At 38.9% G+C, this 27,427-nt stretch overlaps 1 protein-coding gene across 1 annotated transcript; it reads left to right on the top strand.

Moving 5' to 3' along the window:
- The first annotated feature begins 847 nt into the window (after positions 1–847).
- On the top strand, positions 848–26,235 carry alphaSnap (Alpha-soluble NSF attachment protein). Its single transcript, XM_071584339.1, has 5 exons — positions 848–991; positions 13,626–13,822; positions 16,781–17,070; positions 25,098–25,271; positions 26,055–26,235. The coding sequence occupies exons 1-5, from the start codon at positions 900–902 to the stop codon at positions 26,202–26,204; spliced, it is 903 nt and encodes a 300-aa protein (XP_071440440.1). The 5' UTR covers positions 848–899; the 3' UTR covers positions 26,205–26,235.
- The last annotated feature ends 1,192 nt before the right edge of the window (positions 26,236–27,427 follow it).

The raw sequence follows: 27,427 nt of genomic DNA, 5'->3' as shown, positions 1-27,427 counted from the left end.
TAATATTTACGAATAATTAAATATACAAATTCTAATACTCGACAAACAGGCCCAATATTGTAATCTCGAGAGACGTACGTGTTTCAAGATTTAATTGGTCCGCAATACACCTTCAGAGGAACTTATCATAATCTCTAATTGGTCGAGCCCAGACTCTCCTACTTCCCCTTCAGTATGAAAGCTGTCTCTGCCAATAACAGAAATGCATCAGTAAATATCTTTGGGTGAAAGATGTAATACTTGGGCAATTTCCAAAACCGAGTGAAATCATGGTGCCCTAGATTATTATATCTCATGATTCACTGGAAATACATGCCCAGAAGTTCATGATTTAATTTTCTCATTATCGGTCTAAGGACAAACATTTCCCATGACATTAATACTGAAAGAATGTTCGTCTGTATTTATGACCGACTTCTCTTTCAACCTGTAATCTACAAATCCATCGATGAAGTATGAAGATATTTCTCGCGCTTCAGACTATTCGAATTGTAGTAATTCTATATTATTATAAATATAATTCCATACTATTCGTATCAGCATGCACTTTGCTCGCTCAGAAGTTACTACTTCTTGCTGAAGCAAAGCATTACTTGTTGACATTTACTGGAAAAAATAAAATATGGCCGCCGCATAGCGCAAACCTATTGTTCAGGATATTTGAAAAAACAAATATTTTCATAGAAGTAAACAATGAATGAGATTAATATTTAACTATAATTTAACGAGCAAGAAATTCTTAGTTCACCTCGTCGTCGCAATGCCGTCTTCTTGCCTGGCATCGATAGGTGGCAGGCCAATTGGACGAATTCACTGCCTCTAGCGGTTAATAGTTGATGTAATTTATCAATAAGAAAGTGTTACAAGTCAGGGGGACCTCGAAGAAATTTTCCTGAAAAATGGCAGATAACGAGCACAAAGCCCTACAATTAATGGCAGAAGCCGAGAAAAAGCTCCATTCTTCTAAAGGATTTTTCGGTTCTCTCTTCGGGTCAGTAAAATAATTTTGTTCAATCATGACGTATTGAAGTGCTATTGCTTACTTATTACGGATGTTTGCCGAATGGAAGGAATTTTTAGTGTATAAAAATTCTGGCATCTCTTATGTTCTAATTTTACCATCATGGAAATACATTTTGATATCATTTGCTAAGATAGACAGAATTGGCGTGGTTGTCTTGCAGTTGGCGGAGTAGACTTCGACGAAGTCCTCGACGTATTTTGCGTAGCATGCACTCGTTTGAAGTTAATAATAATTTTCGCCGTCTTGTATTAATTTGGGAATGTTGTACCGTAATTGTCTATTCTAACTGTCCAGTCTCTGCCAAGTGAAGAGTTTGTTCAATGGCAAATTTGGATAGCCGTTCTTCGAATGGAAACATTGTATTTGCTCACTTGCTGTCTTTCCTTGCTCTAAGCAGGTAAGAGCATGGCAGCAAGGTCTGTGTTGCGCATAATGGAATAATATAGTAAATTTCTATTGAAGAACTTCGCGGAACAATTCTTATTGTCTAATACTGCCCTTTTTAGGTTCTAGTATGTACACTATGAACGTATGATTTCAAATCACCCAGCGAAAGTTCTGCTCAGGTTTGAAAACTCTTATTGATTTTGCATTTTTTGAATTCACAGTTGTTCTGTAACTCTTGTATTTCGGAGTAAAATTTGATTGATATGACTTATTATGTATGCCGTTTCGTTTCAGTAATTTAAATGCCGATTATTTAAATTTAATGTATTTATAGATATGATACGATACACATCAGGTTATGTGATAAGGTTTCAGTGTTTATTCATCCAGCGATTCATATACTGATGTCAAAGGATCTGAGGTAATCGAGTGCATAACCAATTGTCTCTTGGGGAAAAGGTTTCTCGTTGGCATTTTTATCGCTGGTTTCTCCCTTGCCGTTTATTAGCATTATGCCAGTACAAAAAGTTCTCACATGGTCTATTCTTACTTGTCATTGTTTTGGGCCACCTGAGGACATACCCAGGACTTGAATCGTGGACCAATTTCAATAATTTGTCTTAAATTTCTTTCATTCATAGTCACCGATGAAGCCAATGACTTCATTCACACCTTTAGATGTAGTTTCATTACAACTTCTCTGATGATTATGAATATGCTCTATCACTGTAGGTATTCTGCTGTTTGATTTGTTTCTTCTGTGAAGTGTGTATTTTCAGGAATGGCTAAGAGTGAAAAAAAATCCTTTTTAGTATTAAGTCATAACAAATTTTTATCTTGATATGAAAGCCCTCAATTGAAATGGGAAGTTACAGTAAAGGTAATTGACATATTGCAGTCAGTGAGAGGCATTCCTAGTTCACAACTGCCTGTAGTTATTCCATTTTATTCTAGGGTGGACATCCCAATTGGAGATGATCATTTTAGGGTTGAGAAATGTAGTTCTTAGCTCTAGGCTCATCCCCACTACACTATAAGATTGCCTTGATGGGGGTGTTTTGTCTTGGTGAGTGCAAATAAATTGATGTTGTTATGTGATTTGAATTTAATGGTCAATGGTTAAGGAAGGGTTGGGTGAAGAGTGAAATGAAATACAGGATAGGTAAAGATTAAGGAATAGTATTAGTAACTCAAACTTTGGACATTGCTGAGAGAAATATGATAGGGAACTAGACGGTTGGATCCCCTGTGAACTGACTTGTGGAATGGGATGGTTCCTGGGTGGTTAATGGTTGCTGCTGGGGAATAGACGAGGTGAGCTGGAGTCTGATGGTTTTGGTGGAAGTGGTGGCCCCTGATGTATTTGTAGGCATTGAGGGTTTGAAGAGCGCCGGTGGTGGAAATGACGGAGCAAGGGTGTTTAAAGGGAATGAGTGCAACATTGATGAGGCAGGAGGGACACTTCCCTGTAGAGTGGATATGCCTCGGAGAGACTGCACATAACAAAATATCTCATTGATCTGGAGATTGGAGTTAATGCAGTTATTTATTGATTTAATTATTATTCTAGCCAGTATTTTATGAATCGATAATAGCTTGATTTTTTTCTGCATTAAGTTTGATACCTCCGAATTTTCTGTAACAAAGTGGAGGACTTTCCACCTGGAATTCCAAGCTCTGGGAAGCCCAAAAATGGTAACAGGTGAGGCTAAAGTGAGCTTTTGGATTGTAAACTCTTGCCTTTAATTTTATAATATTGAGTGCCCGAAATCCAGAAATTCTTTGGTCCCTAGTTTTCCCTGTTGTAAATTGCAGGAAACTCCAATTTCAATAATGCAAATCAGTGCTGAACTGTATATACTAAGAATGATGGAAACACAATGTGGTCCCTAAATATAACACCAAAATAGTAGAATCTTATTCAGTAAAGAATATTAAATCTGCATCTTTGGGCTACCTGATTTCAGCTGTATATAACAATTTCTAGCCCAACAAAAAACATATAATCTGCAATTAAAATAATCCTTCAAGATTTGAGGTGCTATACTGTTTATAATTATTTCACCCATTGAAGTAATAACATTTGTTTAAACCTTTCCTCCCCTAAATCGTTGTGACTAGATAATAGAAAATTAATGGAATTCATTGTTTTTTATGTTGCACTTGCAAAATATTTTTCAGTCTTAAGTGTTCGTAAATGAAATCAATCCCGGGGAACCATGTAAAAGTAGTGGTTATATTCTGATTGAAATGGCGTGACTGATTGGAAATATGAAGCCATAGACAAAGCGTGGCTTGATTTTTCATTGGTTTCAAAAAGAGGTGGTTAAGTTGAGAGTAATAAAATATTTTGATTAATATTTTATTTTGTAAATATAATTTTGTTTCAGAACTAAGGAAGTGCAAAAATGCTACAGGAATTACTAAAGCACTCACTTCCCATCAATACCATCAGTGTAAACTTATGTCTGTATTGTGAACTGTTTGGTCCTTAAACGAGATATGGATCATTCTTCTGTTCTTTGATAGTAATCCCAGGTCTACTCCAGAGGGAGCATTGCATGCCGGTCGATATTAAGATTGTTTTCTACGAATCCAAGTACATTATGAATGCTTTTTGTCTTTTCCAATTCTCCTCTGCACAACTAAGCCAAAATGGTTGTTGGCATTGGTAATAGTAGTAGTTGTATGAGAGGTGACTGACAGCTAAGGTCATTTGCGCCATTAGGGATGGATGGGGAAGGAAGGGGTGGGAGGAAACCCGCAGTCGGTCGGCATTAGCCTACTTTTGTCGAAATGCACCTAGGGGTCCGCAGTTTAATGTCCCATCCGATGGACATCTTACTCACTTAAAGTGATCTCCGCAAAGCACCTCAAGTAGGGATCAAGATGCAACTGAAAAAAAGCTGCTGCCTCAGGGATTCAAATCTGGGCCCTCAGGGTGGGAAGCCTGGACGTTAGCCACCGCTCCATCCTGATCCCTAATGGTTGTTGGCCTCTGTGTAAGTGTTGAAATGGCTTTTCAATTGTCTGGCTTGTCAGACATTCAAATTGGTCTTCATCTGGTAATTTTTCTTTCTAGGATTTGTACATTCTTCTGAAACATGGTTCTTATCGAGGTCCTCTTTGCATGTTACTTGAGATAAAAGGACCAAAAAGTTTCCTTTGGAATTCTGTTTTAAACCTGGTTACAGTAATTAAACATATATAATTATGTTTTTTAACTTTTTATTTAGTTAATATTATTTTTTTAATTAATTGGCGGCACTATGTAAAAAAATGAGCAATGGAGAGTGATGGGGACCTTTCTAAGATAACAGCAACAGACTGCTGAATTAATTGCGCATTGCCTCTCCCACGAGTTAAGTGACAATATGTGAATGAGTTTGGCAAAAATAAACCTGGATTTTGCATTTTAGTGGCTTTATTTTGAATTTAAAAAAATTGGTCGTCCAGAAGTTCTGATGGTTACTTAAGCCATAGCATTCAAAGACTTGTTTTGCATAGGAAAGGCCATTGCCACAGTATTAAAAGATCACTCCGCCAGACATGTAAAGAGGGAGTTGGGACAAGTTAACCAACCATGAAGGTTTCCATCGCCATTTTATGGATAGTGATTGATAGATATTAAATTGATAAATATTTCGTTGATAATTGAGTTCAAAATGGTGTTGGTGGTAGGCTGAAGAGCATGAGTCATAGTTTTACTTAAGTGTAAGCCATATTGTGAGGAATGAATATTTCATTGACTTCCAGGAAGTTGTGGAGCTGAAATTTGATTATGGATTTAGAGAAATTACAAAAATAGGGTGGTGGCACTGAGAGTCATCTTTTGCTCCGACTTTTTAAGAGCTAAAGGGGAAATACAAGATTGGAAATAACTATTGAAAATAATAGTAAATTGTTCAGCAATGCATTCATATAAAGTGTTACAAAGGTTGATTGAGGCATAATGCCTAACTGTTGAAAGTCTCAAGACTTTTAATGGTTTTAAAAATATCTTGTGGTTATCCATTCCTATTTCAAATTGTTTTTCTTAGCAGTGTGATTTCGTAACAAGATTTGAGGCTTTTCTTGATCAGGAGAGTTAGTGAAGATTTGTGGAAAGATAAATGTAATCTATCCGGTATAATTTTTTTTTCAATTTTTCTATGGACTTGTTGAATGACTCACTTATGACAAATTTTAAAGTGTTGAAACATTGGGCCCACAGTCATCTGCAAAATATTTCACTTTGGAGAACTCTGCGGGAGAGTGTAATTCGCAAACAGCTGTGAAGAAACAATTGAGGTTAAATAATTAGATTTTTCAATACATTTTCCTCATCTTCACTTGTGTATTTAAGCTTCCTTCTTCACTTGCATCTCAAAGCTTAAAAATTTATGGGAAATGCGACAAAATTAGAATTAAATAAATTTGTAATGTGCATAATCCCTACCTTATTTGGGTGATGTTTTTCAGTGTACAATGCAACAATTTCCCATGCTTTCCTATGACGTCCACATCATGTTTAGCCTGTGCTCTCCTGGATTCCACAATTCTTGAAGATTTTCTGAATGGTAATCAAGCAGGGGTGTAATATAATAGCAGGGGTACAAATCGCCACATGCATTGGTGCACAATGGCTGCGTGAGATGGTCTTTCATTGGCCTGTGGCCAGACATTGCATTCTCTTCTCATGTTTTATGTTTTTCTTTGGCATCATCTGCCTGAAGAAACCGTCTCATCACAATAAAATAACTATTGCGGCAGGTAACCCTCATAATCTGTGAATTTCTTGAAGTCACTGATGAAGTTCTCTGCAGCCTTTGGGTCGGAGCTTGCTGCCTCACCATGCCGTGGATGCCAGTTCTTCTCATAAAACTGCCCGAGCCACACACAGCTCCCCTTAAATATTTCTTGACCCGTTTATGATCTTAGCATCTTCATAACAAAGTCTTTGAAAATCACTTTCCCTTCTCACAAATGATATTCTCGTAAATAGTGTCGCATTGCAATTGCTTTCTTTAATCCATATGAGAAGCAACCTTTCAACAGTCTTGAGAATACTTAACCACTACAAAGATATTCTTGTTATTCTCTTTGAAGGGTCCACCTCCTTAATCTTGCCCTTGTTCTTGAGGGTTGTGGAAATCTGCGACGGAAATCGATTACATGTGCGTGCCAGATCAGCCATGATGAAACCTTGTCCTGGCCTTTCAATGATTTTACTATTTATTCCTGCGCTTAATGTTTGTTTTGTTATGGCTGTCCTCTTTGTGGTTATTTCTTCATGGATATTTTTAAAAATTGGCTCAAAATATTATTACATTTTGGCCAAAAAATAAAACATAATGTCTGTACACAAGTTAGATAAATGTTTGATCACAAGTTACACTAAGATGCAAGTGGAACAAGTGCTAAACAAACTGAAGCAGCAGGTTCACAATTATTCTAGTAATCTTTTCACTTTAAAAAAGTATTTTTGCTTGTTATGAGAATTATTTCCTATGCTTAATGAGCATTGCTCATTAAGCTTAGGGAATGCAAGCATAGCAATGTTCCATTGTACAAAGTTATATGTTGGACTTAATGATCGTTACTCATATATAGAAGGGTAGAGAAGACAGATAAATATGAGATTATGCACCTCTCTTTTACTATGAACTTCAGATCATGTACAAAAGTAGTTTGAAAGGTTCTTGGAATTGCCACCAAATGTCAGCGCTAGCACAACGAGTTTCCCATGCAGTAAGGGTTAATTCTTTGAGTAAACATGTAATGTGTGGGTGCTCTGTGAAGAGATCCGGGGTGCGGATGCTCTCTGTTTGTGTTCCCATCTAGTGATTTGTGAAGATGGAAAAAAATTAAGATTTTAGCAGTGATTAAATACTTCATAACGAAAGGTGTGAAAGCAAAGGAAATTCATACCGACTTTCAGAACACTCTTGGGGATTCTGCTCCTTCATATTCAACTCTTGCCAAGTGGACAAACAAGTTTGTTTGCTTGGGACAACTTAGATGATGGTCCCCAAAAGAGGTCGGTCAAAACATGCCACTACCCCAGAAATCTTTGCATAAAATGGTCATGGAGGATCATCCACTGAAAGTGAGAAATCACTGAAGCTGTAAGGCTGTCGTCAAGAGGGAATATCACTTTTTAACGGTGGAATCGGATATGAGAAAATAATCGGGTGGATAGGTGCTGCGACTCTTGATGCAGGATTAAAAATGCATCAGAATGGAAATTTCGGAGCAATGTTTGGCCTGTTTTAAGGGCAACCATGATGCAAGATGTTCTACGTCAGTTTGTGGCCCCAGGTGAAACTTAAGGTACACCCCAGAGACTAAACAGCAGTCAAAGCAGTGGGAACATGTCGATTCTCCATCACACAAAGAAAGCAAAGGCAATATTTTCGGTAGGAAAGGTGATGGGTTCAGTTTTCTGGGATGCAAAAGGGATTCTGCCGATGGATTAACCTTCCACTCTTCAAACAATTACTGGACAATACTACGCTACAACTTCCTGGACCAACTACAATAGAAGATACACGAAAAAGGCTATGTTCGACAAGGAAGGAAGTCATCTTTCATCAAGGCAGTGCATGCCCACACAAGTTGCCATGGCAAAAACATGTGAACTCAGATGCAAGTTGTTACCTCACCCACCGTGTTTGCCTGATTTAGATGCATCGGATTTTCATCTCTTCTCCGAGCTGAAAATTTTCCTCTATGGATGGAGGGATTCTCTTCAAATGAAAAATTGTCAGCCAAAGTAGATGGATGTGCTGCTGGCCTGAAGGAATCTAATTTTGGAGATGGGGCGAAGACATTGGAACATCGCTGGACCAAGTGCATTGTTGTAAAGGGAGACTAAAGTAAAAAATAAAAAAAGTGGCACTGATGTAAGTAGTTTATTTCTATTCCATTCCAAGAACTTCTTAAATTACCCTCAGACTAGATTCAACTAAGTTAAGGAGTTTTACTTTTAATCGACGTGTTCACCAAAATCATCTCAGAATTAGGATGCAGTATCAATATAGGGTATATTTTGAAAGGAATATTTATTTTTATTTCCGACTTAATTGGGCAAGGTTGAGACCTATAGTCCCTTCTTCCACCTAACCCTTACATTACAGACTTTAAATTGAAGACAATCACATACAATCAAGCCCTAGATGGAGGTTAATCCACCTAGGCGGGAATCAAACCCGCGACCTCTGGGTTGGTAGGCGAGGACGGTACCCCACCGCCACCAGGGCTGGAATAGGGGAAGGAGGAGGAGTGACCTATGTGGTAAGAAATGAAGAAGTGCAATTGAGAGATGATGCAATTGGTTAAAGTGGTGATTAGGGCGTTTTGAGGAAGTGTTTGAGTTCAGGAGCTAGTTGCAAATGGCTGGTGTCTTTGACAAAGGGAGGGAGTGGAAACTTGTTGGAAGGGAAGGTTCGACAAATGTGAAGATTCTTTCAGTCAAGTAGTTAGTAGTGTGGAGATACAATGGGCCCGCCAGGAATATTCCTTTTCAAATTACGGGAGGAATATAGAAGGGAAGACAAGCATGGAAGTGTTCATCGCAAATAAACCTGCTGGACCTCTTGAGAAAAAAATTGATTTGATAAAATGTTTGGTTTGGGTCGTTGGGTTTGGGTGTGTAATCAGAGGTATCGGAGAGACATCTGTGTGCTAGCTTCATTAATTGTATTTATAGGTGTTGGCTACTCATCCTGTGGATCCTTTGTCTTGGGAAGTAAAAACAATGTTGGGAGAGCTTTTTTAAGATTGGTGATTCCAGCTGCAGAATGATAAGTTTGGCATTTGAAGGAATGAAAAAGATACTGCGGAGGGGAACAGGCTTACAAAAATGTGAGGATTTGGGTGGCAGAGTTAGCGTTCTAGGATGGATTGTGTTTGGGAGTGAAACAGGGTGCTATGAAGGGATGGTAAATTAAAATTTTCCCCGGTCCATGCTTGTTTCTCGTTGTTATTGTTATACTGTTATTGTCTTTTGTCCTCTTTTATGTTTGTTATATTTTTCACTGTAAATTGGCGCCACTGCTGTATGTGAGCAATGTTTTAAAATAAATAAAATATAGGATGGAGGGTTAGTAGTCAGGATAGGCACTCGGGGGTGGAAGGGATGGAGGGGCGCATTTACCCCTTAATTAAGGGAATAGATTGGTGAGGGACTGAGCCGTGTGAGAGGAAGGCGAGGCCACCGTACTGTCAGGTGGGTCTTTGGTGATGTTTAGTGGTTGGGGTGGGAGGGAAGGCATAGTGTTGGTGGATTTGCTTAGGGTGGAGGGAGAGGTGGTGGCCGACGGATGCGGGAGTGGGCGTGGAGAGGAGAAGAGGGCCGGGTCAAATCAAAAGTGGTGCCTGCAGTCAGTACCTCGCTTGACGTGCCCAACCTGGCATGCGATTTTCTATTCATGCCCTTGTGGCTGCTGCTGAAAAGTAGTGCATATCGGGTGGTGGGTTAACAATTTAAAATTTTAGATTTTCTATTACATTTTATGGTACTCTTTTCAAATTAATTGCTTACATACCGATTTAAATGTTTTATATCTTTTAGTTGTGGTTTATTCACCAAGTCTGGTAGTTAAAATTTCCTGATCTGGTGGGGTGACCCACCCGTGGACACGTCAATCAATGTCATTTTTTCCAGGCAACAGTATTTTGAGAATGGTCAAGTGGGGCACCAAAACAGAAATTCCCAACTCAAGAGTTTCTGAAAATGATAGATTAGATTTCGTGCTCCTTAGCCTTCAGATGAATATTACTAAGTATGTATCCTCAATCCTATTGTCATCCAATGCTATTTCAGGCCGTCCCGCAAATTGGAATGGATATGAAATGATCAATTTGAGGTACTGTTCTAGTATTGACTTGGAGTCAAAATGGTGAATCACTTCAGTGAGACTTATTATTGCGGTCCGATAACTACATAACTACGAAGTTTCATAATCTTATATATCGTATCAATCGTATCGTATTGTATCAATAATTTTTTTTATGTGCATTTCTCTCTGCTTGTTTATTGTCAATACATCTCTCATAGGCAGTTGTTTCATGTTGATTGTATCAGCCTCAGTGTGTCTAATATCAGGTGTAGGATAATTCCACGCAAAAGATAATGTAGTACTTTTTATGGAATTCACAACGTTGTATAGTTAGCCTGAAAGATTAAAGTTTACCAAAATATATCAATATTTCGTATTGATCATTCTTATTACAATTACTAAGCTCTGCCGCATTTATATGTCCAACGGCGAAGAATTTCATTAGATAAGTGTATTGGAATTAAACTGTGCTAGAATTGAAAGTATGAATGCATTTCATAGCTTTCCTTCATCAGAGTGAACATGGACTGGGTTTTCGGAAACTAACTCTGTAAGTCATATTGAAATAGTTTATTTGGTTTTGCATTTAAAATATTATGACCTCATTTGAATTATTGGGAGATATTTTACCGTAATATGTTAATTCTGGGTCGCGGTAGTCCGGTGGGTAAAACGTTGGACTGCTGCCTGGAGGGTCCCTGGTTCGATTCTCGGGCAAGGCACTCTGGGCACCTGCATCTCCACCCAAGCTATGTGATTTTTCGGGTACCAGATCTTCCTGGGAAACCATAACCGGCACAGGGAAAGGAACTGGCCCTCCTACCCTGATGTGTGGATTTCACACGCCGTCGGGCTTAGTACTGGGTGAACTCTACCATCACCTACCAAACCGACCTTTGGGTTGATTAATGTGTTCGTGGTTTTCTATGTTCATTCTAAACTGTGTACCACTTTTTTTCTTGATTTTTGGAGATGAAGAGAGTGTTGATTTAAGACTTGCTTCAGTGAGCTTATTGAGGACTCCGAAGAAAATCTGGGCCAACCAAGTTGTTTGCCTAGATTAGGGGCACTTATCAGAAATCTTTATTCTTCTGAGTCGAATCTGAATCTACTAATTTGGATTAGGGACATCAGATTAATCTAGTGATAGGACTAGGAGTAATTAACAGTGCATGGGATTCAGTTACGAAGCATACTTGATTACCAGAATGTTGCCCAGAGCTTGAGGAATCAGCGTGAGATAGTGATTGAGCCAAGTTCTTTTGCACTGTACGTGGTCTGTGCAATAAATGCACGAACTGGTGCAATCATGTGGCCATGCCGTTGACTATAGCCCTGCCCACTAGCAGCGCTAGTTGCCTGAGACCATCTGTGCTTGGCAGATCATCAAGCTGTGCATATAATGGTGCCAGTGATGTTAGTTTCTGTTGCCCTTGTTTTTACTGTTTGTTGAAAATGGAAATTGACGAAATCACGGAGCAACGAATCAACATCAAGTTTTTGGGTAAGTGCGGTAAAAGTTATCAAGAAATAACTGAAATGTTGACAGCTGTTTACGGTGATAATCCTCTGAAGAACACATCTGTTTTCAAGTGGATTAAGCGTTTTAAAGATAGCCGACAAGATACCATGTGTGATGATGCAAGGCCGTGACGACCTTCAACCACCTGTGTTGACGACAACGTTGATCGTGTGCGGTCCCTTGTCCTTCTTACCGATTGTCGTAAAACTGTCCGAATGATAGCCAATGGACTGGATTCAGGAGAATCAACAGTGCACACTATTTTAGCCGAGCATAATGGATGTATCCTTCACCATGACACAATGCACCTGAACATTCATTCGGCATTGATTGTTCGCCAGTTTCTGGCAAAAAATTCAATCACCTTGATCCTTGATCATCCTCCTTAATCGCCTGATATCGCCCCTAACGCCTTTTTCCTATTCCCAAAATACAAAAATATGTTGAGGAGACATATCACTGGGAAGAAGCGGAAGACACAGTAAAGTAAGAAACGGCGAGAAAACTAAAAAGCCTAACTGCCTTGAGGACATCCAAAAGGGTGCTTTGAATGGTGGAATAGAAGGAGATGGAGTAAGTGCATAGCCATGCGAATGGAGTGTGCTTTGAAGGGGGACAAAATCAATGTGGGCTAAATTTTGCTAAATAAAGTTTTTAATGGCATCAGTTTGCGTATTTATTGGACAGGGTAGTGCAAGTTGTCATACAGATAATATGCTGCCGTAAATGTTCAGTACCAGTTACCCTTGCAGAAATGAATAACTTAATAGGTGTTTTACTAATCTTGGGTGTTATTCACATCCCGGAAATTCATCTGCATTGGTCAAATGATGCAATGTGCATGAACACTCTAGCAGAAAATATTATGCCTCTAAATCACTTCCAGCATTCCAAGGTATTGACACTTTAATTATAGCAACCAAGCATGATGTGAGGTGCTAAGTGGGGACTGTATTGGGTTGAGGATTTGCAACAGTGTACTTGCAGGTGGTCTTCAAGTAGATACTCAACTCTGCTCCTAGTTGTCCATCCAAACTCCTTTGGGACAAGTTAAGCTTGGATCTGTCACATCGCCAAATATTCAGTATGATGGTGTTCAGTGCCATCCTGTCAATGCCTATACAATCATGCGCACTGATGTTTCTGGATTCAGTAAGTCAGGAAAAATTGTTACCTGACCTTGTATATGACATGGTCATGACCATGGCATTGGGTGTTGTAAGTGTGACAAAAAGATAACAGTAGACACTAAAATGGCAAAATTCCCTTGATTGGAAATTGTTAGTGTTGCGCCATATTTCTTTGGTGGCCTCGTTAAACCCCGGGTGTGGTTCTGCCTACCATAATTCATGCTTCTGATTTGGGCAAATTTGAGGGGAGGATCTTGAATCCTTGAGATGTGGGAGGATGGCCATGTGCTGGCTTTCCTTAACAGTTGACTCGGATAGAAAGGGATGTTGTGGGGTACATGCTGCATACCGCGTGGTGTGCCGTGGTAACATGAGGCATTTCATCCATTGGGATGCATGTGCATTCCCTCCTGAAGAAGCAGACAGAAGTCTATCCAATTACATGTTGTTGATTCACCTTCCTTGTCTAATTACCACCACGCTCTCATCAACTTCAATCCTAATTAGCACATAATGATTGAAGTGTGCATACGACTTTTACCAACTAGAACTGAAACATTTGAAAATGCATTCATATTTTTTCCCAATTATTTTTAGCCACTTACAGTGGCCAATTGATTGGAAGCTTTAGATTATTACACAGCTTCTAGTTCATTGGTGGGCAAAATTTTGATGTTGTTATTGCTTGTCACCAATTGTATTTCCTTATGTTATAATGCCACACTATCTGCTTTTGACAGAGGGTCAGCCAAAGTGGAAGATGCCATTGAATGCTATCAGCGTGCCGCCAACACGTTCAAGATGGGCAAGAAATGGGCTGCTGCCGGCAATGCCTTCTGTGAAGCGGCAGCCCTTCATGCCAAGGCCGGCTCACGTCATGATGCTGCCACTTCCTATGTAGATGCTGCCAATTGTTACAAGAAATCTGACCCTAACGGTTAGCATTGTATTAGAATCTTTGCTATGTATGGATGTGGAAGGGTGTCTGCCTGATATGAGGGAGTGAAGTGAAATGTAACTGTGTAGTCGTAAACTCCTTTGCCTATTAAAATGTTTGGTGAACATGATGACTCAATTATGTGCCGATAATCACTTCAAAACATGCAAGGAATTGTTTTGACAAATGCCCATCTGTTTTATGGGAATGAGAAAGAAAATTCGTAGAAAACTGAAATTACATAGCCCATATTTGGGCAGTCCTTGAGTTTATGTAATTTATTAGTGGTTTAGATTGAATTCCATTTAAATCATTTCAGCAAATTGCTCAAATTTACACTTATGACGCTGAAATAGATGTAAAAGCTTTCTACCTCTGCAGTGATAACATTTTTTTAATATTATATTTCTTTAGTTTTCTCTATCTAGGTAATTTGTTTGCATTTTATTTGTTACTTAAATGAAATTAGTTACCTGGCTATTTGGTGCATTGTAATCATTTTTAAAATCATAATAGAAGAAGTAATTGCATGGCAGAAGTGTTAATATGAACTGTACTAAATAGTTTGCTTCTGATTTTTCTGTGAGCCGTCTTTGAGGTACTTGAATAACATGGTAGCTTTTTGGAAAAGAAATACTTAGTTATTCCACGTATATTTTATTAAACACGAACCGGGTTTCTACTTACTAAGTCATCATCAGGTAATGTACAGAAAGACACAGAGCTTGATATAGTAGACAGAGAAGAGGAGGGGGCAGGTGTTTGAGAAGTGGGAGGAGGGGAAAGAGAAGGGAAAGTGGTATGTGTGTGTGTGAATGAGGGAGAGGGGGAGAAGGCTGTTGGGTATGGCATCTGGGGGGAAAGGAGAGGGTCCATGGAGCAGAGGGAGGTCCAGGAGGGGGGAACATGAGGAATAACATACTCTTTTGATGATTGTTCTTTGAAATTCCCAACCGTTCCAAGGCATCTAATCTTAAGCCTTTTTTCTCTAATTGTAGAATTTTAGGGACAAAGTCAATGGAGGGGTTATTTTCTATAAGGTGCTGGGCAAAATTGGAAGAAAGATTCCCATGTTTAAAACAGGTGTGATGTTCTTTTAGGCGATCGCTGAATTTCCTCCCGGTTTGTCCAATGTAGAAGGCAGAGCACTCACAACACAATTTATAAACTCTACTCCTTTCCCTTATGGGAATTTGGTCTTTGCAGTTTGATAAAAAGTTCCCTAAGTTGGCTCTATTATAGAAGGCTGGTTTAATATTGTTTCCTGCAAAGAATCTGGTTGATTTGAAAATACATTTTACCGCTATTTTCTCTAATTTTTTCAATGCAATTTTTTGACTAACTGGGAGCAAAAACAGTTTTTTTCAGCTATCATTTTTATTATTTTAAGTTCTTTTTGGGTATTTTGTGGAGATAAAAGAATGCTAGTCAAACGGTGGACCATTGAGTTGAACGCCGCTAATATTTGTGGGAAATGATGTCTTGACCTGGAGTGAATGATCCCACAGACCTGTATCTCCTCTACTAGCGGACATCTATATGGACCAGGTGGAAAGTGTTCTGTTCTCCTCTTCCAACAACTTGGTGAAAAACATAGTCTGTTGGCTCTGTTACGTAGACGATATATTTTGTGTATGGGCTGGTTCACGAAGACAACTCGATAGCTTCTTGATAAGTCAAGTCCAGTTGCCAATTATTTTTAGTTATAGTTATATCTAAAAAGTTAATGGACTCGTTGAGTTCTTTCTCCATAGTGAACCTAATATTTTTGTCCAAGAAATGAAGACTTAGGTGTCCGGGCTGCATTTTGTCCTTGACTTCTAAAGGATTACCAATTTAATTTACATTTTTTACTTTGTAAAATCCATAACTTCATTTCTTTAATGCTCCCCACTAATTAATTTTTTTTTAACATCACCAGTAGCTATTCCTGGGCTTTATCGGACTAATTTATCCTTACTGCTGTGACTGTATACAGGTATAATTTGTATTAAAGGCCTTCGTGTATGGCCTTTGGATGGTTGTGTCATGTATGTAAATATATAAATAATTCCTGATGAAATAATTCCTTTTGTAAATATGCAATGTAGTACTGAAATGCTGATATCGCAACAAATATGGCATGATTAATGCAATACAGTATTGTATGCATCATAAATTGACCAGTATTGCAGTACAGTTAGTTTTGTATACAACATTTGTGGTTTTGCCATTTTTCTTTGAAGGTAACTCTTAAAGAAATAATTTAAGACCATTAATTTCATGGTAGCAGCTTCTTGTAAAAATTATGCACTCATAAAATAAATTTAAAAGAAATTGCTACAATTTTAAAAATTTTAACAAATTTTTTCATTTCAAAAAAATTCCCAGAAAAATACGTGTGTCCAACTTGGGCTGAGGCTTTGTTATCTTGCATATTTGTATCCTATTTATGCAAACATTAGAATCCATTAATTTGTACTGTGGTGTCGTGATTGGTCTCAGAACCAGAACTTTATTTTTATTAAGATTAGGATTTATTTATATTACTTAATTTTTAAATATGTCAAGTTGGAAGTATTGTATCTAGATTTTCTGAGGGTTGATTTGAGATAAACAAGGAATTTTATTTAAATGAATAAAAAGGATAAAACATTTGCTCAAAACTTAGTCTAATAACTGAAGTCACTTAAAGAAGGCATAACTACGCAAGTTTCATTTAATTTGGATTTGAATCAAGACTGTTTATTCAATTCGAACTAGAATAGGTGAATAAAAGGTGCCCACAGATTGCTGCTTATAACCAGAGGAAATGTTTTAGTCATAGCTATGATCTAGTTTAAACACCACAATAGAAAAAGGGATGCATAGTTAGACTTCGACAAAAATCTCTGAATTTTCTCAATGTATACATTTGCCTCGGAAGGGGAGTGTCACCTCCAGATGTCTTGATGGCCTGTTTTGTTCTGCCCCTTCCAGATGCTGTGACGTGCCTGCTCAAGGCAATTGAGATCTACACGGACATGGGTCGCTTCACCCTGGCGGCTAAGCATCATCAGTCGATTGCTGAGCTCTATGAAGGTGGAGACTGTGGAGGGGGCAGTGGAGGCTCTGTTGACCTTGACAGGGCAATTTCGCATTACGAGCAGGCAGCCGACTACTTCCGAGGGGAGGAGAGCAACTCCTCGGCTAACAAATGCCTCCTGAAGGTGGCCCAGTATGCCGCTCAACTGGAGAAATATGAGAAGGCTGTCCAGATCTATGAGCAGGTGACGTTTTATGGACACTGTTTCATTACACAGTCAAAGTAAATTCATTGTGCTAGCTGAAGTAATATTTGGTCAATAATTGGTAGGGCATGAGAACCTTTTGCATTCTGAAATGGTCAGAATTGGTGGATTCAGATTTAAAAATTTGTTGCTTTCAAATATTTTGTCTAGGTCTAACAAACTGTATTGATCAAACCAAAGGTTGGTTTAATAGGCGAGGGTGGAGCTCACTTAGTACGAAGCCCAGTAGCGTGTTAAATTCATGCTTATTGCAGTGAAGGGGGCGTGTTCCCTTATTCCCTGTATGTGGCCTATGGTTTCCCAGGATGAACCGGCCCCCTAAAAATTCCACAGTTTTGTGAAGAGATGAGTGCTCTAAAGGTGTCACCCTGAATCAAACCCAGGCCCTTCTGGTCAGCACCACGTCATTGTACCCAATAGGCTACCACGTCCCTATTTTTCAAGATCCACCCCAAATTTAAATTGTAGCATTTTAGTGATCTTGGTCATTGGAACTTAACAATGTCACAAGTTATTGCTTGATATAATGATTAGTAATCCACAAACCATTTTCTTAAAGAATAAATTTTTCTGAACGTGCAGATATCAATATAATTCCATGTAATATTAGATTAAATTTTAGTTTTTATGACATGTTTTAGTAAGCATGATTCTGTAATGATTTCTCGGAATATATATCATTTTCATTCCTTTTATAGTTTAAAGTGGATAGTGTATTAAAAACAATTGTTGAAGTTATGCTGAAAACAACTTGGCTCTACTTAAATTGGTATTATTAATCAGTGTAGAGTGGTCACAATGGCTGGTGCCCCGAAGGGTGTGTCTATGTATGTCTTGGGGGCGATGGCGCAGGCGAGGCAACAGCAATAGTATGTGCCAAAGTTTCATTACCTATTGTACCAGACTGCTGCAGAATGATTTAGCAACCCATTTGAAGGTTTGCTATGAAGTTAAGTAATGAACACAAAACACACCGCTTCAAAATCAAATCCTGCCATTCCCTATATATCCAGGCATTTTCATTTATTTCCCAGGGTACCGTCCTTAAACCCCAGATTTACATTAAAATGGCAGGTCTGTCTCTTTGAAAAAAATGTGTAATTTTTATTATTTTGCAAAAATCCAAAAATCAGCCAAATTACAGCCATGTTTCCAAATGTTCATCTTCAATAAAATCAAACTTTTATGACCTTATCTCACCATGTAGAATCAGTGTAAGAAGGCATTAGATGACTCAATGTGATGGCTCAGTCTAAAATTTAATTTAACCACTAATAGTTTTTCATCATTCTATTTAAAGTTGTAAAGTTCATTTGAACATTTTGGAGGAGAGTTTTTCCATTTTAGAAAAAAAAATTTTCTCGAATAATTTTCTCAGTGCAGACTTACCGTTACTCTTCAGATGAGATCTGTTTAAATGGACAAGTAATGGGTCACTTACAGGCTAAATTATGTCAAATTCAATTTCCAATAAAAGTTTTCAAACAGTTGATTGATTAAACATGTTAATGTTAAAGTTTTTAAATCTTTAAACTGTATAAGTGCCACCCCTTTGATGCTGCTAATTTGTTTCCAATATATCTTATTATTTAAAGTGCATCTTTAAGCATTTTTGAAACTTATCTATTTCAGAAAGAGAAAATTTTTTGATGATAATTTATTGATAGGGTTTGTGAAGAAATTCCCAATTGCCCATTATTTGCACTTGGTGGTCCTTTGTCAGCCAAAAGTAGTTAAGTGCTAAGCATGGAAATAGGAAAAATTGTGATATTACCAGTGAAAGTGAATGAACGGTGGAACCTCATTCAGCGATCATAATTCACTCCACGATCTTCCTTGTAAAGAGAAATACTCATTTAGTGAAACAGCATTTTGCATATAATTTAAAATAAAATAAGATATTGTTTTCCATGCCAAAAAAATAACATACAAGGTTTAGTAAAAGAAAATTATGTACAAGGTGTTTTGGAAAAGTATCCGAACTACGTTTTAATTTTATAGCAAGGGTGTTGTGCACTACGAATTTGCTCCAAGAGGTCAGACGATCAACAAAGAATATTATGTTGAAGTTCTTAAAAGATTGCGTGATGAGAAAATGACCGTGTATATCTGGTCAAGCGAGGTGACTGGCTGGCTTCTTCACCACAATAACACACACACCAGCGCTTTCATCGAGCCTTGTTGTGCAGCAATTTATGGCGAAACACAGGAGATTGTACATACGGCTTCGCCAGCCTCCTCCTTTACAGTCCCGACACTCTAGCTCCCTGCGACTTTAGGGGATGTTCCCAAAAGTGAAAAAAGGTGCTCAAAGGAAAGCGGTTCGAGACGGTTCAGAGTAATGCGAGCAGAAGGCCATTCCGAAATCTGCGTTTGAGGACGACTTTAAGATGTGGAAGCACTGCTGGGAGCGTGTGGTTCAATTCCAATGGGCAAAACTACTTCGAAGGATGCCACACGGCCCGGATGACCATGAAGATTATTGCCAATGCGGAGATATATGTGAACGCAGGTCGGATAGTTTTCAGACACACCTCGTATGTAAATTGTTTAGATTTTGGATCATGTTCCTCTTTTTTCTTTCGCGGATTGAAGCAACCAAGAATGCTAACCTAGTTTTTAAATAGAATTGAAATAAATCGTTACTTATTCATGATATGTACCTAATTCCTTTTTAATAGAAGGCTCTCTAGAGAAATATTTTGTGCCAACACTTCAAAACTTTGTAAAAATGTCCAGATTTAGCATTAGATATCCATAATAAAAGAATTATTAGTTTCCCACACACTTTATTTCACAGTGCAATGCGTTTCACGAACTTGTGGCATCATCAGGTACAAGTGACACACACAGCTGTTGAATATTTAGCCATCGGACAGGGGAGAGGGGGAAGTTGAAGGTTGGGGGGGGGGGGGGAGGTGTGCAGGTTTGCTGGGTCTTTTAAGGTACGCATGTACCTTCCCTCAGTTAACTTAACCTGTAAAGAAGACAGGCGTGTATTGCCGTTTCTCGTTTGTAGTTTTATCGCAGTACACCAATTTATCAATTGATTCAATTTTAAGAGTGACTTCTCTTTCTGCACTCATCATCGGTGCAACAATATAAGAGTGTAAAAATCGTTTGCCTTGACCGGGATTCGAACCCGAATCCCTCAATGTCCGACCGAGTGCTTAACCCAGTTAAGCTATCGAGGCATCCTCTTCAACTCTGAAATTTTGGTATCTTCAAACTCGACATCTTGTTCCTTTAAAGCCCCCCAGATTTCAGAGTTGAAGAGGACGTCTCGGTAGCTTAACTGGGTTAAGCACTCGGTTGGACATCGAGGGATCTGGGTTCGAATCCCAGTCAAGGCGAATGAATTTTACACTCTGAAATTGTTGCATTGAAATGCACATTAGCGGATGACTCCGTTAAAAGTTACTGTTGTGGCATCTCCCGCAGTTTCTTTGGAACTCAACATTGGTATAAACTTAACATTCACTATTCAATTGTTCCTGGCTCAACCTTGTGGAAATTCATTTTAATTAAATGAAGAATACAAAGTAACTTTCCAGTGTCCTTTATTAGCGTACAACCGGTTTCAACGCTCAAGCGTCATCATCAGGTACAAAATAAATCAGTCGCAGTCCACTTATATACCAATCATGAGGGAGAGGAGGGGTGGGTGCGAGAGGGGGGGGGAAGAGAAGGAGGCAAAAGAAAATGGAGTTGCGATTGGCGTTGATGTGGAGGGGGGAGAGGGGTGTTAAGTGTCATTGGAGGTCATTAAAGACACGGGCGGAGGAACATAAACGCTGTTTTAGAATGTGTGACCTCAAGCAATCACACTTTGCCAAGCATCTATGGGAAGAAAATCATGGCAGTGATTTCAACCCAGAACTCTTACACCAGATGGAAAAAGGAATGAGGATGGACAAGTGGGAAGAGCTGTAAATCAGGAAGAATTTATAAACGGCTAATTTGGTTAACGATTTATTGTTTGAATACCTCTCCCCAATCCTGGAAGTACCCCTATCCCTCACAGATAGACCCGACAAACCTCCCACCCCACTGCGAACCCACCAAGCACCTGTCCTGACGCTGAACACCCCTCTACCCCCTCCACATCAATGCCAATCGCAACCCCACTTTCTTTCGCCTCCTTCTCTTCCCCCCCCCCTCTCGCACCCACCCCTCCTCTCCCTCATGATTGGTATATAAGTGGACTGCGACTGATTTATTTTGTACCTGATGATGACGCTTGAGCGTTGAAACCGGTTGTACGCTAATAAAGGACACTGGAAAGTTACTTTGTATTCTTAATTTCATTAACATTCACTCTTCGAGCACTTGCAATTTCTCTTGTTAACAGCATGAAAAGGTAGCAAAAGAAAAATTGACCTAGATAGACAACGTAGATAAGCAGCATGCATGTAAATAGTACCAATTAAATAGTATTATCACCAAGTAGTAGTAGCACCAATTTAGTCTAATTTTGTAACATTTTAACCTAGACTCAAATATGTCAAGGGTTAATGAGTATATTTTTAGTTTAATGCATGACTATAAATTTAATGTAGTTTTCAAAATAAATAAATCATGTTGAAATTCAAATAAATTTGGTTTGAGTGGACAACTGAAAATTCAGCCTTCGGATGTATCATTTTTAAAATCTATTTTGCATCAAACATTTACATGGTTGCAGCCGTACATCATTTGGCTTAACATGACTTAAAATGGCTAATCATTTTTTTCTTGATTTTCTCCATCCAAATTTCTACTAATTCCTGTAAAAATCATCTTTTGCAAAATGTTATAATGCTTAGTTTTGATATCTACATAAAAATTTGCAAGTATCTGGCTCATTACGTTTTAAACAGTTTTTGAATAAGTGATCATTTGATGCATTTTATGGAAAATCATTGGTGCAGAAATTGAAACTTACACAATTATAAATAGAAATTTCACGCGAACAACTTTATTTGTAATTATTATTTTATACCTACGTTTGTAATTTATTCGTACTTTAATTATTGAATATTTCTTAAAGATTTGTCAACAGCCCTTGAAACATTTCGATTTGTGCATAGCATGAGTCTGAAAGGTGGATTTGACTACCGTTTGTGTTTTGGCTCAACATATGAACATCCAATTCTCTTAGGATATTACTACTAAAGAATGTTTCAACAATTTATTTATAAAATAAGAATATGACTACCTTTAGGCTTCATGTATTGACCTTGAAATGGTCTGGTAAGTGGGAAACAGCACGGCCTGCATTCCTTTGCATCAGTATTCAATTTCATTTTTGATACTTGAATCAATTTCAGTTCGCATCAAACACTCTTTTATGAAGAATTTGATCACTGCACAATACCTAATTTTTATTCTTTTCTCACAAGACACGCACCACAACGGTTTCAAATGACTGCCAATGGCAAACTGCTGGATGGATTGGCTTGCAATTTCACTTGGTGTTCTACTCACATTTGCGCCAGCGTGAGAGAAAAGAAATAATGGGAGTAGTAATGCCATCTATGGGCAAGAATGAGAATTTTTCAAATCACCCTAGTATACTGAAAAATATCAAACTCTTTTTCTTGTATTTACTTTCACTTTCCACAGTACGAGTGATACAAAAATGTAGGAACTTACCATTTTTATAAAAGACATGATTAGAAATTAACTGTGTACTAATTATGTGCACTCAATTCTCCCTGCTCCATTGTGTCCACTTTATGTCCCTTTTCCTTGAGGTGACATATGTCCGGATCAAGCTCACTGCTGTGGTCCATCTCCCATTGGTGCTTGGTGAAATAGGATTGGGTGACACACCCATTCCGCCTGAGATTCCGCTTGTGCCCCTCGGCGCGTAGCTAGAACAATCTTAACCTTTGTCCCTGATGGCGCGGGGTAACGTCCTCGTCTGCCATTCCAAGGGTCGCGGGTTCGATTCCCGCCTGGGTGAGTTTTCCTCCACCTAGGGCTTGGGTGTTTGTAAATGTGATCATTGTTATCATTGTTAATAGTTCGATGTAAAGGCCAAAATGTGCTGTTTTCGGACTAATACCGAATAAAATAAAAATAAATAAATAAATAAAATATGTAGACTGCGCTGCAATCTTCTCAATTTAAGTTTGTAAATGCCACTTTTTTCACTCTGTCCTTGGTCATGTTGAAAAATGCTAGCAGATTGCTTCTGTTGCTGTGTGCAATCCTAAATTCTTCTTTTGGGAATAGATCGCCTATTTTTTCAGAGAAATGATTTTAGCATGGAAGTTTACACCTGTGAAATTTTTCTTCCTCGTTACCTTAAGGATGAATGCATTAAATTTCTTGCTCTTGTAGAGAGTTTCTTACAAGTGCTATCCAGAAAGTAACTTATGTTTCGGCCTTTTGTGGAGGTTGGTTTGGTCTACAGCCATGATCTTGGTGTCTAAACGTCCTTACACTCAGTATGCATCCTGCTGTGGTAGTGTGAGCAGACCGTGGTTATTCTACTTTGCATACTGCGAACTGCTAAAATGTGTGCTGCAATAGAAAATCCCTAGGAGTAGTGAAGTGCGATCTGTGGTTAGGTTTTTACTGGCAAAAACCACGAGGCAATTGAAATTCATGGGTGACTTTTTGAAGTGTATGGAGATGGAAATAATGAGTGAAGGTGGAGTGAGGCAGTGGTGCATTCCGTTTAAAAATGGCCACAACACCAATGTTCACAAAGAGGACCACAGCCTAGCCTTGTGACAGATGAACTGATCGTGAATATAAACGAAAACATTCGTGAAAATTGTCGATTTATGACTATAGATCTCTTGCTAGATGTAGCTTGCAACAGTGAGGCAGAATTACATGCTGTGGTTAAAAAAGTGGTTATTATGGAAGGTGGCAGATTTCTTCAGAGATGGAATTGTAAAGTTTGTGTATCGTGATGTTAAATACCTTTATTTGAATGGCGACTATGTGGAAAAATAGTTCATATTTTATTTCAAAGCGTGATTTACTTTTTGGACAATGCTCATATTAGGTATTTTTACGATGAAGTCCTGACTGTATATGTTTTTCACTGCAATCATTTCAATCATGTTCTCTGAGAAAGCTACTAATTGAATGAGGAAAGTTTAGAAGTCTATTCAACATAAAATGAATTCTATTAATATCACAGTTATGAACACCATGTAAGACTTATGATTTGCAATTTGCCAGAAGACAACCTCTACAGACCATGTTTTTCCCTTAAACTCCTACCACCATATTGCCCAAAAGCTGTCCCCCACATTATTTTTTGTGGAAAAGTACTAATTTTATTTATTCAGTGATTTTTTGAAATATTTTATTCAGTCTTCTTTCTTATCGTCACTTGACTTAAAATGCAACAAATTCCAGTGAAGCCCTTAAGAATATTAAACTAACAGTGGAGATGTTGAAAGGAAATTCAAATGTCAGTGTCGTGCAGCATGCATAGTTTGCATAAAAAGTATTGGGAAAGTTTTGGAAAAGTAAATTTATTTCAGATAGTGATACAATGGCTCAAAATTCTTTGGAGTGCATCCCTTGAGCGTCGACACACTTTTCTTGACAGTCGCTTCGCCAAGACATGAAGGCTCCCTGGTGGGCGTATTCCGTAAGGTCCTCAATAGTATGCACTCAAGCTTATTTGACAGCACTTAGGGTCCCATGGCACTGTCCTTTGAGGGAGTATTTCACTTTTATAGGGAATAGGAAATAATCTGCCCGTGCTTATTTGCGACTCAAATGGGGTTGGGTAATCGTCGCGATTCCTTTTTAGACGGTCATCGCAAGTAGAGACTCCCGTCTGCTCTTGGTTGACCGTCATGACCTTTGGGAATGATGTCCTTTGTCACATTGTCAATGTCAATACGACCTGCAATCATGCGCACACTAAATAGGGCTGAATTTAGCACTTCATGCACGGCTTAGGGAACACCTATTACCGATGCTATTTATTCAACCCTTGTCGTGTGTGAAAGTTGTTTACATGTGTGGTTTCCTCTGTTTTCTTAAATTAGGTTGCTTCATCCTCACTCGAGAACTCCCTCCTCAAATACAGTGCAAGGGAATACTTTTTTCGAGCAGCCCTGTGCCACCTGTGCATCGACTTGGTTAATGCCCAGCAAGCTGTCCAGCGATATCAAGATCTGTATCCTGCTTTTCAGGATTCCAGGGAATGTAAACTATTGAAGGTGAGTGATGTAAATTAAGTGGCCATGCATCTATAAAATATATGTAAGTATATGTATGTGTGTAGGGAATGGTGGGCAAGGAGAGGGGATTGTAGGAAGAAATCATAAGGAGAGAGAAAAAAAGGATGGAGGGCATATTGATTGCCAGTGCGATGTTGAAGACTGTAATAGAGGGGAGAATGTTGGGCGAACAAGGAATGGACAGGAACAGGATAGGGATGTTGGATGGGTTGAAGGAAGTACAGAGAGATGAAGAAGTGCTTGTGTTAAAGTAAGATATTGGGTTGGTGTTTTCTTGGGAGAGGCTAGGTATGATTTTGGTTATTGGGTCCATTAAAAACCTATATAACCTTATGGTTGATTGCCTATAATAATAATAATAATAATAATAATAATAATAATAATGGAACAAGGTCCTTTGGGAGACTAAAGAAGAACTTCATAAACATTAACGGTGAATTTCTGCCTTCTTTGTGGAATGGATATTTTAAACAGTAAAAAAATATTCTTGTCTGATTCTCATGAGTGGTATGTACAAGTGGTACGTTATTAGTTTTGGATGTGATATTGAGGCTACTACTTCAGAAATCATTGATCCAAAATCCATAATATGTAAACGAATATCTTATTAGTCAGAGTGTGTGTTTCTGTCTGGTGAGAGATCACCCTCGTTCAGTGGACACGCATGCCTTGGCCATCTTCCTCTTCAACTCTTAAACGTTTGCCTCTCTCTCTCTCTCTCTCTCCCTGTTTGTTGCGTTTTGCGCACGCACGCTCCCACAGGTGCTCATGGATCACATGGAGGAGGAGGATGTGGAGGCATTCACGGAAGCGGTGAAGGAATATGACTCCATCTCACGGCTGGACCAGTGGTACACCACAATGCTCCTGCGCATTAAGAAGCAAATCAATGACAACTCCGACCTACGCTGAGCTGGCCGCGAGGGGTGCCTGCGAGGCGAGATGCTGGGGGGGGGGGGGAGGGGAGGGAGGAGGAGGGGGGGTGTCGTTGGAGGGAGTCAGCGCGAAGTCACTAAGGTTTAAATCATTGTGACCCCGAGTTGGCCTCTCTGGTGGGATTATGTCTAAAGAGGAGTCTGTACATAAGGGCATGGCACACTAAGTAATTTTGGTCCCTGGTCTTAGGTATTTTGGCTGCAACTAACTTGCAGTGCTATCTTACTCTCATGACAAACTTGACTTTGGACACATCCCGAGTGTATGAACAAAATTGTCAATTCCCTTCATTCAAATTTGTCGTTCAGAATCTCTTCAGGCTTGGACGGATAATTATTACCCAGGTGGTGGTGATGGTGAATTGGTACGCTAAGTGAGTAAAGAAATGAATTGTTGATTTAAAGAATATTTATTGCATAGCAACTAGCCGATTTAAGATGTAGCTAAGAATAATGAGGTTTCCAAATAAAATTTAGTGTGTCCTCTTATATCTCTCCCACGAGAGAGAGAGGTTTGTATTCCATTTGGTGGAGTCATTCCATTTTCACAATCTGGGAAGACGTATGATTTGGGAGTTGGATGCATTTGCATGAATGTGTGCATGCCTGTGTGTGTGTTTGTGTGTGTGTTTGTGTGTGTGTGTGGGTCATATTTCTCCATAGCCCTTGCATTTGGGCAGGATTGTGGGAGGGGGGGGGTGGCAGCTGTGCCAACCCTGCCCCTCCCCCTCCCCAATCTCTTCTCCTCTCATCCCCACCTGAATGCATGGCACTGCACGAGGAGTGTGCCGCAGCTCCTCTTGATGGGGGAGGGGGTCTGATCTCTCCTTCCCCCCCTCCCCCTCCTCCAGCCCCTCTCCCCTCCTCGCACACCTCTACCCCCTCAGTCGTGCCACGACAGCATTCTCACCCTTGTCCATAATGAGCTATCCCCTAATATGCCTAGCAAAAAGTTTTTGAGAGGCGGTTAATGCGTAAAAATGTTGCATTGCCTAACATAATAAATGAGTAATGAATATTTGTCGATGCTATTAAGGAATACTGAACCAAGTTTTCATATTATGGATTCATATCTAGTTGTGTATACATGAAATATTTCTCATAGTGAAGAGAGAGAGAAAGTAGTTAATATCAGTAAAGAGTTACCCACTACATTGGTAATGCAGGATATTTGAGAGGTTTTAAGTGGTATCCTTTAAC

The sequence above is a fragment of the Hetaerina americana genome, unplaced genomic scaffold (genome assembly GCF_022747635.1).
Source record: "Hetaerina americana unplaced genomic scaffold, ioHetAmer1.1.p SCAF_18, whole genome shotgun sequence".
Classification (NCBI taxonomy): Eukaryota; Metazoa; Arthropoda; class Insecta; order Odonata; family Calopterygidae; genus Hetaerina; species Hetaerina americana.
This window is presented reverse-complemented; position numbering and strand designations above follow the sequence as displayed.